Source organism: Scomber scombrus, chromosome 20 (genome assembly GCF_963691925.1).
Source record: "Scomber scombrus chromosome 20, fScoSco1.1, whole genome shotgun sequence".
Lineage (NCBI taxonomy): Eukaryota > Metazoa > Chordata > Actinopteri > Scombriformes > Scombridae > Scomber > Scomber scombrus.
Genome location: NC_084989.1, coordinates 4982130 through 4999075, shown reverse-complemented (window position 1 = coordinate 4999075; position 16946 = coordinate 4982130). Strand labels below are relative to the sequence as shown.

Genomic DNA, 16946 nt, shown 5'->3' with positions numbered 1-16946 from the left:
CTGCTCGTCTTGTCACTCGAGTCTCTGTAGTCGTCCTGGTTGTCTCTCTTTCTGGAGTTTTATATAGTGACTACATAATGCTGTATTTAAGTGCACCGCATAAAAAGTGCCTAATCATCAGACAGCATTGACAGCACTGTTTTGTTATTTTTGGTTGTGTCTGAGTGGACTCATTCTGTCTGTGCCATATTAAGACTGTCTCTGCTTGAGTCCTGTTTTATACACTGTCTCTAAAACATGTGACGCATGTTGCAAAACTGTCAAAAACAGTAATGAGGTGAATAAATGTGAAATATGTGTGATAAATGCGTGATAGATAGATAGAAAAAACTTTCTGGGCTACAGCATACAGCAGAAGGATTTTGTGTGCAGTATCTTAATGCAGCCATCAGGGGGCAGCAGAAACTTTCAAATGCCGTGTGCAGAAATGGAGGAGTCTTGGCACTCATGCACTTATGTATCAAACAATATTACTGTGATAACATAAAACTGAGCAACAGGAGTGTATTATGCATGGGATACATTAGTTTCAGCTAATATACTTTGAATACAGGCAAAATCAGATCCATGCAGAGAGGAGTAGACATTTAAAATGATTCATTTGCGATATCACCAAAAGATAATTGTTATTTTAAAAAAATGAAATTAGAGTCATTATGGATGTACACTTTTTTTTTATTCCATAGAAACTGCAGCATCAAACAAGTGCTGAAGCCGTAAACCATGTTGCAGACACACACACACACACAAACAAAACCATACTCTCACTCCCACCCTCACACACACACACACACACACACACACATTCAATCAGTGCCGAGCACTGATGCAGGGGGAATGGAACTGTAAAACACTGACACAGGCTTCACACAGTCAATCAAAAAAAAAAAAGAAAGAGGGGAGGGGAGAGGAGAGGGAGAGGGAGTCATTTAACAGAAGTGCACCATCACGCTTTACAGCACGGAGAGAACTCAGAGGAGCTTTTATTTCTGCGACACCGACTGACTTCCTAAAAATGGCATATTGTCCTTAACGGATAGAAAATATAAATTATTCCTACAGTAAGTACATTCTCTAGATTAAGACCCATAAATATGTGTTTGAGAGCTCAAATTACAGTATGCACAGAGGTCCATGCATCAACGATATACATACATAACAATAAATATCGGATATAGTCACAATACAGCATCAAGATGGATATTTGTTTTTCTTTGAGCAGGTGAAGGGCACAGCAAGACAGCAGAGTCAGCATTCACAAAGCAGCTAAAGAGAGGTATTCAGGACCTCTATCTGTCTGTTATTAAAGTTTTTATTAAAGGGGTTGCCGTGGTAACTTCAGTCCTGGCTCCAAAAACATGTAAGATGACCTCGAAGAGGAGAGAAGAGAAGAGAAGAGAAGAGAAGAGAAGAGAAGAGAAGAGAAGAGAAGAGAAGAGAAGAGAAGAGAGATGAGGAAATATTTGGGGGGGGGGGGGGGGGATCTGCAGAAGCACCAGTGAGCTTGTTCTCCAGGCCTCAACCTGACTCACAATAAACAGAAAGAGAGATAGAGAGAGGGAGAGAAGAGGGCAGAGATTCACCCTGTGAAAAATGGGAAACGACAGATCAAAAAACCGTTGCCTTTCTGAGAACTGTAAAACCCCTGTTGGGAGTTGAGTCAGAGAAAGAGGGGGAGAGAGAGATGGAGAAAAAAAAAGAATGTGAAAGAGAAAGGTGGGTAGACAAACAAGAAGTGAGGGTGGTGTGTTACCCCATGAGTGAGTGAAAATAAAAGAGAGGAAGAAAAAAAAAAATCTAAGACAGGACCTAGTTTTGGCAACGTGGCATCAGGTTGCTAAGTAACGGTCTCCGGGGGCTGAAGAAGCGCCTCTTTGAGGATGTTCATCTCTAAAACGAACAATTTCCCCCCCCCCCCTAAATCCCACCTCCTCCACCCTCCTCCACCTCAACCCTTCTCTAACTCTCTCTTCTGAGCAGTTTGTGAATGCTGGCAAAGCAGGAACAAGCAATTCATAGTCACGACAGTCAGCAAACAAAGCAGTCAAAGTGCAGACGCTGAAGTTGGAACTCCTCTTTCATTTTTCTGCAATGTCTTTTTCTGCTTTTTACCGTCCTTAATTGGACACTAGCCGCAAACAACAACAAAAAATGGTTCTTGGCAACAAAAATTCAGACCAGCGAGTCTCTAAATAACATCTGCATTATGTGAAACATGAGTCAATGGTCATCATCATTTCAACATCAACTTGATGTGTTTAGAACATCAGCTATGAACACCAGCTAAGGTTTAAACACAGCCACGTTACAACCTTTCAATAAGCATAAAAAAATAAAATATTCAGTGATTCAACATATAAAAAAAAAAAAATCAGTCAAGAAATATAAAAAAAAAAAAGAAGTTAACACCTTTAAAACACATGACATTCTCGTACTGTATCAGCTCATTAAAATTCCACTCATTAAATATTTAAGCAGCCAACCCAGATATTGCCTCATCTGTTTCAGAGGCAGCAATGTGAGTCTGTGCATAGCTAGGTCACTACAAACTCTCTGCCGATTCTTCACTCATGAGCAGTAAAAGGTTATTTGAAGTATGACTCCTGTGAAGTGAGAATACTTTCCTCCCTGCATCAGCATCACCAGAAAAGGCCTGAATTAAATTAAAGACCTTTCTGCCTTGTGATGCTCTAAATTTGTATGCCGTTGTCAGCGTGAAACCTGGGAGTTAATGTATTTTTCACTCAAAAAGGTCTAATGAAGCTAATGTTAGGAATCACTGTGGGCACTTAAAATCTTTTCAACCACAGGGACACTAAATATAGTTGATTTAATCTCAGCATGAGACCTGAGCTGATTTTAACATACTGGGTCTATTGTGTGCGAATGCTCAAAGATAGACAGCACACACCAGTTCTAGGTAACTTAACAATGTGAAGCCAAGTTCCAAAAACAGGTGATGGATCAGAAGACAAAAGGGAAAGAAATAGAAGCAGGCAATCTAACCTGAGTAGTTCCACTAAATATTTAAGTTTCTTTGTGGGGTCAATTTCTACAGTTTAGTGAGCATTAACAGTCCTATCACTGGAAAACCTTTTGAGACCATCAATTCTGAATTTGCCCTGCAGCATTTTCCATATCATTCCTCAAGGAGCATATGATAGCAGCACTAGTGCGAGTGTGCAGAACCCTAGGTGACACTTTATTTTATGGGTCAGTACATTTCTAATAATTTCCAATTGTCCAACAAGTTTCCTGGAACTGAAACTGGAAGGAACATGTGATTTAATTCTAGAGAACGTGATTGGTTGGAACACTCCTAGATAAATCCAAATTCTAAGTTTGAGTGTAAAATGTAAAATATGTCCACAGACAAACTTACATACATACATCTCAACATATATGAAGAATACACATCTTCCAATTGAATGATACATATAACTAATCTAAACAATATATTTACTTGAGCAGAGATCTTTCAAGGTTTTTTTTTCTTCTGAAAATCAATAATAAACTCAACACAGCTGATTATAAGTAACCAAAACAATAACTTATTGTCTGTATTTTGCTCAGATCACTTGCTTCTTTCCAGGAAACTTTCAAGAGATTATTAGGAAATTATGAGGACATAACAGACCTGAAAATTAAGTGTTACCAATAACTTTAGCATGAAATAGATTCTGGTGGTGAAGCTGCAGAAAACAAATGATTCACTTTCAAATTGATTTGTTTAACCTTTTAAATGACAATGGTTTGGCATTTCTTTTGTGGAAAGCAAAGTACGGGACCAATGGATCAAACCATTTGAAGGATGAAGGGGGGAACAAGCCACAGGCTTTCTCATTATCAGGGATTTCCAGTCAGCCTCATTTACTTTCTACCATCACTGATATCTATTCACTTTAATTTCTAATCATAAAGCAATATACTTACTAATGATCTAAGCAAGTTGATTCATTTAGAACTTTCACATTGGCTTGCATTAAAAATGAGCTGAGTCATCAACTGTTTGCCCATCTGACCTTTGACCTTTGATGCAGGTTTAATCTCTGGTTTCTCACTGGCGCCAAAGTTAAATCATTCACATCCAAATCAGATTCAACAGGGCCAAGGCTACACTAGTACCCAGCCATATATCATAAAGTCATAAAGCATGCTTTCGGGACTGATGTGAGAATTATGAATGAGAATATGTGGAATGTGGAATTTGTCCTATAAACACCTGCTTATCCAGTGTTTTCTATAACTGAGCAAGTTTATGTTTCAAAATCTAGGCCTCCTGATTATGCATCTTATCAAGAAATAAGCTAAGCCATGAATTAAACATTATAAACACAAATTTAACCCTGAACAGAGAATTCCACATCAAATCCTAATTTTTATACTTTGAGAACTCTTGTGGAACAAAAATGGGAAAGTCAATATGCATATTTGATAAGGCGCTTGTGACACAAGGGGCAATATACTGTATATGACATGAGTAATCTGACAGAGTGATAGCTTATCAGTGTTGGACTCAGATCTTTTTACGGCAGGTTGGTTATTGGGCTTGTTTTTCTTTTCCTAAAATTTCTAACTACAGTTGCGGTTAGCTGATCGCACCACAGCATGAGCTTTGCGTCCTGAACTCTCAACAAAGCACGACGACACATTACATCAAAACCATAAAAGGGATGAGACATTACGTTAGAAACAGCTGTGAGTGGTTAAAACGGGTGATTTTTCCTATCTGAGCTCATACTGGATGATGTGTGTAATAATGTCAGATTATGATTGAGGTCTTAAAGAGAAATAATAACAGTTTTTAATATATGTGTGATTTATGATGCATCCATAAGAGCAATCATAAAGCTTTACACAACAGTGTGTTTAAAAGAAGACTGTTTTGGTCAATATTTCATAGATGTTAACTATAAGAATGCTCCAAAGTCTCAGCCTGCTGTTAATCTCCCAAATACACTGCAGGTGAGGCCACAAAGCTTCAACAACAAACAAAAAAAACAAATAATAAATACCTTAACACTCATTGAAACATGTTCCAGTTCCTTGGTTTTTTGTTGTTGTTGTTTTTTTGTTTTTTTTTTACAAATAAAATACATACAGTACTTGTTTATTTCTTTAGACCAACACATATTGTTGTTTTATAATATTTCCATATGTACATTTTCAGTAGTCGTTACATAGATAGTATTTCAGCACAGTTTCAGAAGTTGAAACCACACAGGGGGAACAGAGATGCATTAAAAAAAAAATCAATTTTTTGGCTCGAGGGTCATTGTTGTTCTTTCACCTGTCGGAACAAACCTGGGTCAAACTGGGATTGCAAATACTATCTGAAGGTTTGCTTTAGCTTCCTTAGGTGCTTAGTAAAATACAATGAGTGGTTAATGTTTCTGCTGCTGATAAACAACTTGATTTGATTTTTCTCTATGTCACAATGATGCAGAAATTATATTAAAAAAACTGTGAGACTCAGGCAGGATATTGCATCACAGATGAGCTTTTTCCTCAGTATATCTATGCTACACATCCCTTCAATCACAGTTTGGATTAAAAACCTCTCTCTCTCTCTTGTTCTTCAATGGCTCTCTTTATTTATATACTCTTTTTTCACTGAAGTTCTTAATAAAAGCTGCACTCATGTCTGGTGCTATTCTATATTTTTCATATTCGTATTGTATAATCCAATCGAATGAAAAGACCAAAACCATCAATGAACTGATATATTGACAAGAATTGTCTGATATATCAAACTCTGTGCCACAAAGCTCCATCGTGTAAGTCAACCATTGATGTTTGTTAAAAACTACAGTGCTCAGCTGTTTTAGGATAATACTAACCTTTAAAAAAATTGAAAATGAAATTATACATTTGTGAGCTTTTAAATGTGTGATAACTGATCATTTTTGGTCATTTGGTGACAGTAGAACAAGCTGTAAATGCAATATTGACATAAAACAGTTTAAAAATGTCTATTCAACATTTGCATTTTGGAGTCCTCTTTTTCTATATTCACTTTTTCTATAAACCACTGCCTGCTACAGCTGAAATCAAGGATGATGCAGGTGTTGGACTGGACCAAAACATTAAAAATGCAGGTTGTAAAACCAAAACAATGAGCCGAAAGATGCTAAGATGCACTGTAGAGCTGAGAAGTGCTGAGAACTGAAGTGATGGTCACTACGAGTGACCCTTTCTTTTGACCCAGGGTTCATAAAAAATGGATAAGGGCAGCTTTAAGATTTAAGTTTTTAAGGAACCAATGGGATTGGAGCTGAGTGCCATAGTCAGGCTATGGAAGTTATAAACAACAGACATTCATTGATGATTTTTCCTTTTCACAGGTTAATCGACCAGTAAAACATAGATTAACATCACACTTTTCATGTAACACCTCTGACAAAGGCTGAATGAATTGCTAATGCTATATACTCCTCTGTCTACCCTACTATGCTGCACAGTTACTTGAGTGTAACTGTGTGCCATTGGTTTCAAATCTTACTCTAGGTCAAACTGAACTCTCACGCAATGCTTACTGACAAGCCTGCATTTTATTGTGCATGTTAAAGGGGCTTTATAAAGCATGCTAAATGCTAAATGACATTTACTTGCAGTAGGGATGACCCACTGCATTGCAAAAGGAGGCTAAAACCCCCATATAGCTTAGCATTCATTTGCAACTTAGTGCAAGACTGTATTAATGTCCACTCTTAAGGCTCAGTACAGATTTGCACGAACACACTACAAAGAATTCAATGTATTTCATGCCTCTGTTGCATGTTGATAAAAAAAGCACGAGATTAATAAGAACATCAAAGTTTTACTAGATTGCCCAGTCGTACAGTCAACACAATGTGACTTGCAGGACTCATAAACTGATGCACAGGCTACTGTAACTGATGCAGCGTATCTTAACCCTTTACTCCAGACTGGAATAAGAAGTATTTTTGCTGCAGACTACAGCCTGGATATATTGCATACATAAAGCAGAAGGTAAAACCCTCTGAAAACCCACCAGCCAAACTATTGAGTTTTTTCTCTCTTGTTTCACACATACAGAAAAAAGCATACAGAGACTGAAGCTATCAAGCACACTGATTTTTGAAACATTCACTTGGTAAAACTAGCAAGTACTTCAGATTTATAGCAACAATACAGCGGCACAGTTTTAACTGAGAGGACTATCGTTCTTCCTTGGCTGTCCTCATTTGGACCCACAGTGTAAGGTGTTATCTTCCAGACCCAGTCGTATAGAAGAGGAGCAGAGATGAGCGGTGCAATACCCTTACAGTCAAGCAGAAAAAAGTAGCAATAGTTTTATTCCCTGATCTCCCTCCACCGTAGGATTGTATCTTGTCTTTCTGTTGCATGAATCAGTTTGATTTAGAAGTGCATCTCCCTGGAAGGGCTCAAGTTCTCTCTCAAAAGGGAAAAAAACAGGAGATGATTCCTTATAAATAAAGGTTTAATTATTAATCACATTGCTTTTCCTCTACCTTGCTGAGGCAAGGTATCAGGAAACCACATCTTTATCAAAGTGGTATAACCTCTTTCTGTAACAGCATCAATACAGATTTTTAAAACCAACCAGTGACAAATTTAAGAACTGAAACTGGTAGTTGTATCAAAAAAAGGTTCCAACAATACCAAGGCCAATCCCCAGTCTTTAAGGTAACTGGTAGGAGGCTAACAGTAGAGTGACATCCGACTCCGCCGCATGGCCTCACTGATCAGGTAGGCAGGGCTAATCTCCGGTTCTTCAGTCATAACCACAATGTTCTGCCACTCTCCACACTGGTTGGATTTCTTGATGGTATCCACAACGCAAAGGGCATAAAGACAATCCTCAAAAGTGGCGGCCATCGTCAGAGGCCTCCCGTCCCACGTCCGCCGGTCATCCTGGTCCTCAAAGGCCTGCCGAACAGCCTGGATCATGCGGATCGTCCCGGTGAGATATGGGGACGGAATATCAATAAAGGCCTTCTCTGGTAATGAAGCCTTCTCAAGAGGCGTGTTGTCTTTGAGCAGGAGTTCAGGGCCTCCCCCGCTTTCCCCGCCACCACTGTTCTTTTGTCCATACAGGTCTGTCCCTGTGACTGTTAACCTCCCAACCGTCCCAACGACGATCACCTCCTGCCGAAACTCTCCTGGAACGTTGAAGTTGAGCGTGACGGTACAACAGGCGCCTCCCTCTAGAACCATCTGGAACGTGCAGAAGTCGTCACTGGTGATCTGACGGATGCCCCGGATGTGGTCTGTCTGTTTGACGAAGGTCTTGAGAAAGCCGTGGACTTTTGCTGCACGCTGGCCTGTCAGAAAAGTCAGAAGGTCGATGATGTAACTGCCTACGGAGTGCAGGCCCCCTCCTCCCATCAGGTCATCGCAACTCCAGTTGTATTTCTTCCCCAGTAGACTGCCACTGTGGACCTTTAGAGCAAAAAGGAGACAACGTGACAAGATCATGTTGATTAACACCCACATTGTTGTCATTTTCATCAATGGTGAGTAAGAGATTGAATGATTTTGTCATACCTGAGCTTCACAAACCAGGAGCTCCCCTATGTACCCTTCCTCTAACAGCTCCTTCATCCGCACAAACGCTGGCAAGAATCGTAGCACATTTCCCATGATGCTCAGCAACTTGGGGTAGTACTGGGCTGCTGACATCATTCGGAAGGCATCCAGTGGCGTGGCTGTCCGGTCACATATCACGTTCTTGCCAATACCTAAAAAGGAAGAAAGACAATTGGGAATAAGCATTTTTTGGTTTGCTAAGGAATCTACTGTTTACCTCATCATGGCAATGTCAAGATGAAGAGAGGGCGTAGAGAACAAGAGGAGAAGAGAGAGAAATATAATGTGGTCAACACACTAACAACACTCTCAGACATAATATCCTCTGGAGCATAAAAACATCCCCCAAAGAAACAATGCACTGCTACAAATTGTGGCAACTCCCAGAATAGCTGACTCAAGAATTCCTTAACGTTTGGGGCTTTCTGCTCTTGCAAAAAGATTTGATGACATTGTTACCTCTGCAACTATAAGAAGATTAATGTTGACATTCCATTTCCACAATTAGAATATAACTGCAAAAAAATAACCGGGATGCTAAATCTTGTTAAATCTGAATTTTAAATGCAATTTAGAAGGGTTTAGTGTTGGCAAGCATGCAAGGTGTTGCAAGTCATAAATGTCCTGCTATGAGGTAAGAATGCATAGCTGAGAGATTTTCAGACAGGCTTCACTGGTATTACCGGAGGCCTGATGGAAGGTTGATAAAAAAACACAATGTAGAAGTGAAGGACTAATGAAGAGAAAAGGAGGCCAGAGGCAATACAGGACAGCTAATTAAAATCACTTCCAGTACATTAAAATGCCCAGTGGTGCCAACAACACCCCAACACAGCACAGAGAAAGGGTTGGGCAGCAATGCGAAGAGAGACAGACAGAAACCTTTCTGTTATGGCATTCCCTTTTTTTTGGTGGACAGTCAACTGGAAGGAGACAGACTGGAGCCAACAAATGGATGACATGCAGACTGGATCTCTATCTGGATTTGAACCTGACCCTGCAATGTCTTGTCACAGGTACACAGTTTGTTCCTTAGGATTAGGCAACTCATGGCTATTGTCATTATCTGTTGATCATGTTTTTAACCATTCATGAATCGCTCAGTCTCTACATTGCCACAAAATACAAAAAAATGCCCTTAACAATCTGACACCTTCAAATGTTTGTTGGACCCATTGAACACCCACAGAAATTCAAATTCACAATAATATGAAACTGAGGAGCAAATTCTTGCATTTTAGCCAAAACTAACTAATCTTTGCCATTTCTATTTGATAACTGGCTTAAAATTTTTATCAATCCATTCATTATTCAGTTCAGCACTTAGAACCCCCACAGAGAAGGAGTAGAATATGCAAATATGTGTTGGTTGATATAATAGCTTCACATTGACAAGAGAACTGGATTTTAATCTGAAAAGGAGAAAACGGGTTGGTTAAACCTTCAAGTATTTACTGTTTATGGATTTATTTTGACCAATGTGACATCTAGATGTTCTTCTGGCTAGTTTTGCTGTTGTGCTGAAAGCCCACAATGTCCTCTCAATGCCATAGTCACACATGGTCAGCAGGCAGTGAGACAGAAAGTACTATATGTGTATAGTGGCACTACTTTACACATACATTCTTCGAGCCCCTGCAGTGTGAGCAGTAACATTCTGCTTTGCTTCCAGTCCTGGCTGAGGGTTGTGGGTGGAGGGCTGTTATGGAAGTGAAACTTCCCATGCTAATCTGCCATTAGCTCCAATAGGCCAGGCAAGGAAATTAATCCCTCTGACCCAGTTCTAAAGGAGCGCTCTGAGAGCCCCCACCCACCACCCAACCACTGTAGACACACAAAGCCAAGCAACAACAGAACACCCCCGTCTCCTACTTTCTGGCAGAAATACAGTCAAACAGATACTGGGAAGATGCATTGCCCTGGGTAAAGCCCCTCTGGGCAAATGCTAAATGAACTTAACTGATTTTTTTGGCACTCATATTGAGCTCAATGTTTACAGAACAATAGCTTGGCTAGATACTAAAATGCCCAAAGGCAGATTTCCCTTGTCCACAGCTATTCTTTTTTATACAATTTGACCAAATTATATCTTAAGCTCTTCAGCAAGGTCACAATTATTCAAGCTACATAAACATTAAAGCCAGGGATAATTGAACTTGAGGCTTTTTATGCAGTGTCATTCCAACTCATGATTGTACTTAGGTGTCATCTCAGGCTTTGAGTGTGACCTTTACAGAGATAAATACAGCTTCTCTTCGGATCAACAATGACCTTTCACTCCCCCCCAAAACTCTGAAAGGTTGAGGCTGGCTTAGACAGGTCAGCCTGTTGAGTCATCAGAGAGCTACTCAGCCATAGCCTCCTTCAGTGTTGAGTGAGAAGTTATGTTGGGCGTCCAATGGAAGACGGATGAGAATGATGGAAAGTAACAGTGAAATAACATTGGAACAAAGTGACATTTGGTAGAACAGAGCAGAGAATAGAAGAGTAAGAGGTGGGTACAGCAGAAGAAAAACAGAAAACAGGATAAGGGCGGCATGAACAGAGAGACAAGGGCGAAAAAAAGAGTAGAGATCGTGAAAGGAAAAGAAAGAGACGGAAAATGAGACTGTGAAAGGTAGCAGGACTATATGTCAATCTAAAAATGAAATGGTGTGGCATCAGCAGCATTGTGGACTGTCTGCTGAAGGACCAGACCAGTCGACCACTACAACATGTTCAAACCTTCACCGATCATCATGAATTTTGGGGAGTGACGGAAAGAATGAGACTCTGAAAGTTGCCGAAATGAGATTCCTTTGCAGGGTGGCTGGGCTTACCCTTACTTCAACTGTAGAACTCAATGGATGGTTCAATAGCTTATGAAATCCCCTTCCCCTAGTCTGATGGCAGAATTGGGGGTTACACCTGACACTTTTTGTAATTTTCTGAAACCAACACTTAGACCTACCATTTCATTTTTCACATGTACAACCATGTGTACCACTGTCAGAAAATGTGCACCATTATTCCCCTAATTAAACGATATCATGCCTCTATGATAAACGGCTTTTCACTCCCCCGTCAAGGGTGCAGAGCGGCTATAAACAGTTTTGATTGAGAGATCAGACATCACATCGTAAAAACTAGTTCTTGGTCCTGTCATAGCCAGGGCGAAGTGGAGCTCAACTCTCAGGTAAAGCTTGCGGCCCGGTGGGAGAGCAGTAATGGAGCAGAAAAAGCCTCCAGCGCTGTAGCTCAGTCCCTCAACATCAATAATTCATGTACAGGACATATCTAACCAAGAGACTACTTGAAAGATGGAAAGAGAGAGAGAGAGAGAGAGAGAGAGAGAGAGAGAGAGAGAGAGAGAGAGAGAGAGAGAGAGAGAGAGAGAGCTTGAGAGTCCTTGCAGAAGAAGAAGTACAAAGAACAACTGCAACCCTACACATATTATGCAGGTGTTCCAGCAAAACTATGACGGTTGCATAATTATAAATTAAAAAATGAATCAGGTCACTCTAAGCTTAGCCTAGTCTGGTATGTAGTAATTACAAAAAAATGTCACAATAGACTCATTATTGAAGGAGAGGTATTGTAGAAATATTGTTGTATGTTATTAGAAAATAACATGACGGACATTGCGGTCATTTTACGGAGCAGGTGGTATCAGACCACTGCTCATAAACATCACTCTCTGCTTTCTAAAAGGAGAAGAAGTGCTTTCCTCAGCAGCGGTGAACGGCGGCAGTCTGCTCGCCATGCCTTCAGGTGCTCTTGATGTGCCAAGCAGTGACATCCCGTCAGAGGGAATCAGCTAACCTCACATGTTGAAATCACATCCTGTCGTCTCACAGACTCGAGGCCCGACACCCCTCAAACAAATCCAGGTCCAAGTGGTTAACATGGAGAAGTGTTGTCACCACCAGAAGAGCCGTTTCCTTACAACAGATGAAGTGCGGACGAGGGAGACAGACAGAGAAGCGCGCACTCATACTCAGTAGCAGGGGAACAGTTGTTTTCTCATTACACATGACTACTGTTTGATCACTTGCCAACACAAATTCTGCTCGTGATCACCTACTGAGAAACAAAAAATGAATTCCTTAATCTCATTAAAGAGAGAGGAAAACGAGAGGCAGAGAGGCATTATAATTAATTGGACGGAATGGAAGACGATTCACTCAATCTTTATTGAATGTGTCACGTGCAGAGTCTCAACATGATTGCAGCCGTTGTATAATAACTTATAAAAAAATGAGATCGCTGCCAGCGTGAGTAGATTCTGGAGTGTAGTGGAACAACAAGGTCAGAAATCTGCTGGATGGTTTACAGCACGAAGACAGTTATCATGAAAACTATTGAGATGAATGACTCAATCCATGTTCTGGTTACTCTGGACAAACTACACACTTGTAAATGTCAAGAACCACCTCTGGACATACAAATAGCTGTTTAATTTTTTATGTAATCTTTCAATTTTGGAAGCATCACAATTCAAATCTGAACATCTAGATGTAGATCTGATGAGAAGAATGCACATGCACATTTCAGCACTTTCTGTAGAGTGTTAGTCATCAACATAAATGACAAACTGAACCTTTTCAGCAAAGTGCCCCAAAACAACATATGTTTCCGTTTAAACAACAAACCCCCTCTGGTGGTTATAAGAATTTTGATGAGAGGAAAGTTAAGAAATAAGCAGTCAAAATATCAAACTTTAGGACAGGACACAGCTGTTTGCTTCAATGAGTCAACATAATTTCTTTTTTTATAAAACCATAACCATGACCTTAACCACAAGATTATTATTATTATTATAACCATGACCTTAAGGAAATAGAGTTGAACCAAAACCACAAATTTCCCTAAACCTAACCAAGAGGATTTTGTGCCCAAGCCTAATAAAACCTACTAAACTGTAGTGTTGTCACATCATGAAACTTATTAATTTTTCAACAGTTTTGGAAGGCATCTGGAGGAACAGAACTGATGATAGCATGACATCAACAATATCTATCTCCACCATTCCTTCTTATTTGATATATTGATGAAAACTACACAGAGTGCCTTTATCTATAGTGTATAATTACCGATATGTATATTTTGAACTGAGCTTAAATGAACAAGTCGTATGTTTAAACTGCTTCAGGGCCTATAATATTCACACAATTAGCTTCCTGCTAAGTCAATAGCAGGAGGAACTGGTTCCACTTCTTTTTTTTTTTGGAAAACAGAGAAAGTTACAAAGAAAAGAACAAGGACAGGGCGAGCGAGAGAACACGCAGAGACAAAGAAAAAGGCCACGAGAGAGAGAGAGAGAGAGAGAGAGAGAGAGAGAGAGAGAGAGAGAGAGAGAGAGAGAGAGAGAGCAGCTGCATCATTACCAGTGAAGGCCAGCTCTCTCCAGTCCAGCGGTCCTCTCGGCTCACTGCCACACACACACACACACACACACATCATCTGGGCCTCGTTGCTTCAGTGTTTTCTTCTCAACACCATTATTCACGCCACCACACACACATAAACACACACACAGGACACAGCCTTGAAAGGAGCGAGATAAGGCTTTGAGTATTGAAATGTTGATGACTAACACACAAACGCCATCATTTCTTTAGAGTTTGAGCTCACTACTCCAGTGATTGTGCGCCAGAGTGGTAATTCTGAGGAAGGAAGGGCTGGAAGTGGTGACTGTGCAGGAAGGTGAGGTTGGGTGTAAGTGAGGGCGAGGTGAGTTATGTAGCAAGTAATTACTAATTGTTTAAATGTGTGCAATTTGTCATCTGGTAGGCTTGTGACAACAGTGATACAATTCACTTGACTCATAGATTGAGGAAACAGCAGTTCTTCTTATGACCTTATAGCAATGAATCTACAGTGTTTTATAAGAATATACAGTCGAACACCTCTCCAGTTATTTTTTTCTTTGGCAAAAAAAATGTAATTTTTACAGTGACGAGAAAGCCATCTGTAACGCAGCCCAATGGCAACAGCTGGAAATCACCGCAGAGGAAAAGCCAGGTGGATTAAGAAAGATGCTGAATGTTTTACCATGACAGCCCACAACAATAGGCCCTCCGCATGAGGATGCCAGAAATAGAAAAAAGCCAGGGGAACCGGTCTGGAGTCATAGCCATCTGCCAAACTGCGGCGTGCACGTGCTCCAGCAGGGGCAGGGGTCAGGAGGAAGAGACATGTCGGGGAGGAGCTTTTTTAAGATTCCTACTGTACATACCGATGAAAACGATTTGCGGTACGTCATGCTGTCGCTGTCAACACTTCATACATGTTTCACACGCTGTATGGCAATTCAACAGTGTCGGGTTGCATTTAAGTACACTTGTCAATGTTGTTTTTTTAGGCTCACAACATTATTAAATTAAAGTAGTATTGTGGAATTTATAGCTAAAAATGTGTTGATTAATTAATTAACAAAGAATTAGTCAGGCAGCTTTGATACGCAGAGTTTAGCATGCATGAGGACTAATTAGATATGTTTATATTAACAATGGATTGAATGAGTCATGTAAATGCATGTAAATGTATATATCTGTATGCATACTTTTAAATTAGCTGTCATCTAACTATGGGCTACTATATGTATTGAACATTTTGACCACAAAGGTTTACAGTATGATGGGCAGTGGATGGATGGAAAAAGCAAAATAGTGCAATTCAGCTCAACCATCTGCTTTGGAAAATATTGTTGCTCTCTCGTGAGTATGTGTGTATACTGAGATGTGTGCATGAATACACAAGTGTATAACACTATATGTGGCAGTGCTGTGACCAGACAAAGGGAAGCGAGTGGGCCTGAAATATCACAAAGCACCCTCCATCATTGAAGCACTGGAAAAGTAATTAGCTTTGTCTACTAAGCCAGTGGAGGTGGAAAAGCTCTGAAAAATCACACAGACACACACAAACACACACACACGTAGTAATCAAGCGAGGCATTTGCAAATGTTCAAAGAAGGACTACTGACTCATCCCTGCGTCGTGTGGTCCGCCTGATAACAGAAACTATAACTGAAGATAAAATATTCTCAAGGCTTGACCAACTGAAAAACACATCTAACATTGGGATGGATTATATGTTCTGTTTTTCAAGTGATTTCCACATAGTTTCTCATGAATGAAGTCTTACAGTAGAAAACATGGTTTACTATAACCTAAAAACAAAGATGTGCACGCATTGGCTTCAATACAGAGTAGGCTCTCAGAGACAGACCAGGCTCATCTTTCTGATGATTATCCCAAATTAAATTTAGCTTAAAGCAATTAGTGAGGAGTAGTGAGGAGGGGGTGGAACAGAAACACAGACATGGACGACTATATGTGTTTTTCAGTGTATAGCTCCAGCTCTCTTGTTGGATGTAAATCAGAGCAAACAAGCTACTAATTTGCCCTTTTTGTGTGACTGGCATGTGTTCCCACTCTTAAATTAGCATTTAAAAAGCAACCTTAATAGCACTGATGGATGACCAGTGATGACCAGCCAAACCCTCTGCTGTTATGCAGGAATACACACTCAGTGTACAAGTCTGGGAAGGTTTACTGGGATTTAATGGGGTTTTTATTTGAGATTTAATGAGGTTTTGGGGTGGACAGTCGGTCTGGTCGGTCTGTCATGCAGATACAAGTTGGTGACAGTATTGTGGAATGGCCATGCACAGGATATCAATAATTCGTTAAGACAGATGAATTAAGCCATTGACCCATCTTTTTTTTTATTAGACTTGGATTGAAGGAGCTATTTCATTCACTATGATACATTACAAACAAACAGCCAGGCTGACTGATTCATTGTTTTTATACCAAAACTATGATTTGAAAGACTGCAATTTTCTATTTGGAAGATCCATGAATTTGATTCTAATTTACATACTTAACAGTGTTTTAAGCTAGCAAGTAAAGATTAGCTGTAAGCACTAACTCTCTGAATGCTAAAGCACTATTTTCACTCAGCCAAAGATGTACTTTATCAAAAAAGAAACACAACTCTATATAATGTTGGTGTTTGAAAGAATAAAAAGTACAGTGTGTCATTTTTGCTGTTCAAACTAGCTTAGAAGGCTCTCTAGTTTTTTTTCAGCTTTATGTCAAGTAGCGTTAGCATGGTACTTATGTGCAAAATTGCTGGAATCTCCCACTTAATCTTTAAGGCACATAATTATTATAGTTTCATACTTATACTTATACGTAAAGCTCTGAATGTGGACCAGCCAGGATTTGGGTGTAGTCAAGCAGGCAGCTAATGTAACTGTTTAATTAAACTTAATCTACCAACATTAGCTTATCATTAACATTACAGGTGTTAAGCTTGATATCAAAACACTGTCAGATATGGCTTACAAGCAGTTTGTTATTACTTTAAATGGATAAAAGAT

The 16946-nt window shown here is 39.8% G+C and overlaps 1 protein-coding gene across 1 annotated transcript in view; it reads right to left on the bottom strand.

Moving 5' to 3' along the window:
- Nucleotides 1-7686: 7686 nt before the first annotated feature.
- The window catches only part of gfod1 (glucose-fructose oxidoreductase domain containing 1), a 28954-nt gene continuing 19694 nt past the window's right edge, over nucleotides 7687-16946 (bottom strand). Inside the window, exons 2-3 of the mRNA XM_062441135.1 lie at nucleotides 8533-8726; nucleotides 7687-8427 (exon numbers count right to left, since the gene is read on the bottom strand). Coding sequence (XP_062297119.1) covers nucleotides 7687-8427; nucleotides 8533-8726 — 935 coding nt within the window. The remainder of the gene's footprint in view (nucleotides 8428-8532; nucleotides 8727-16946) is intronic.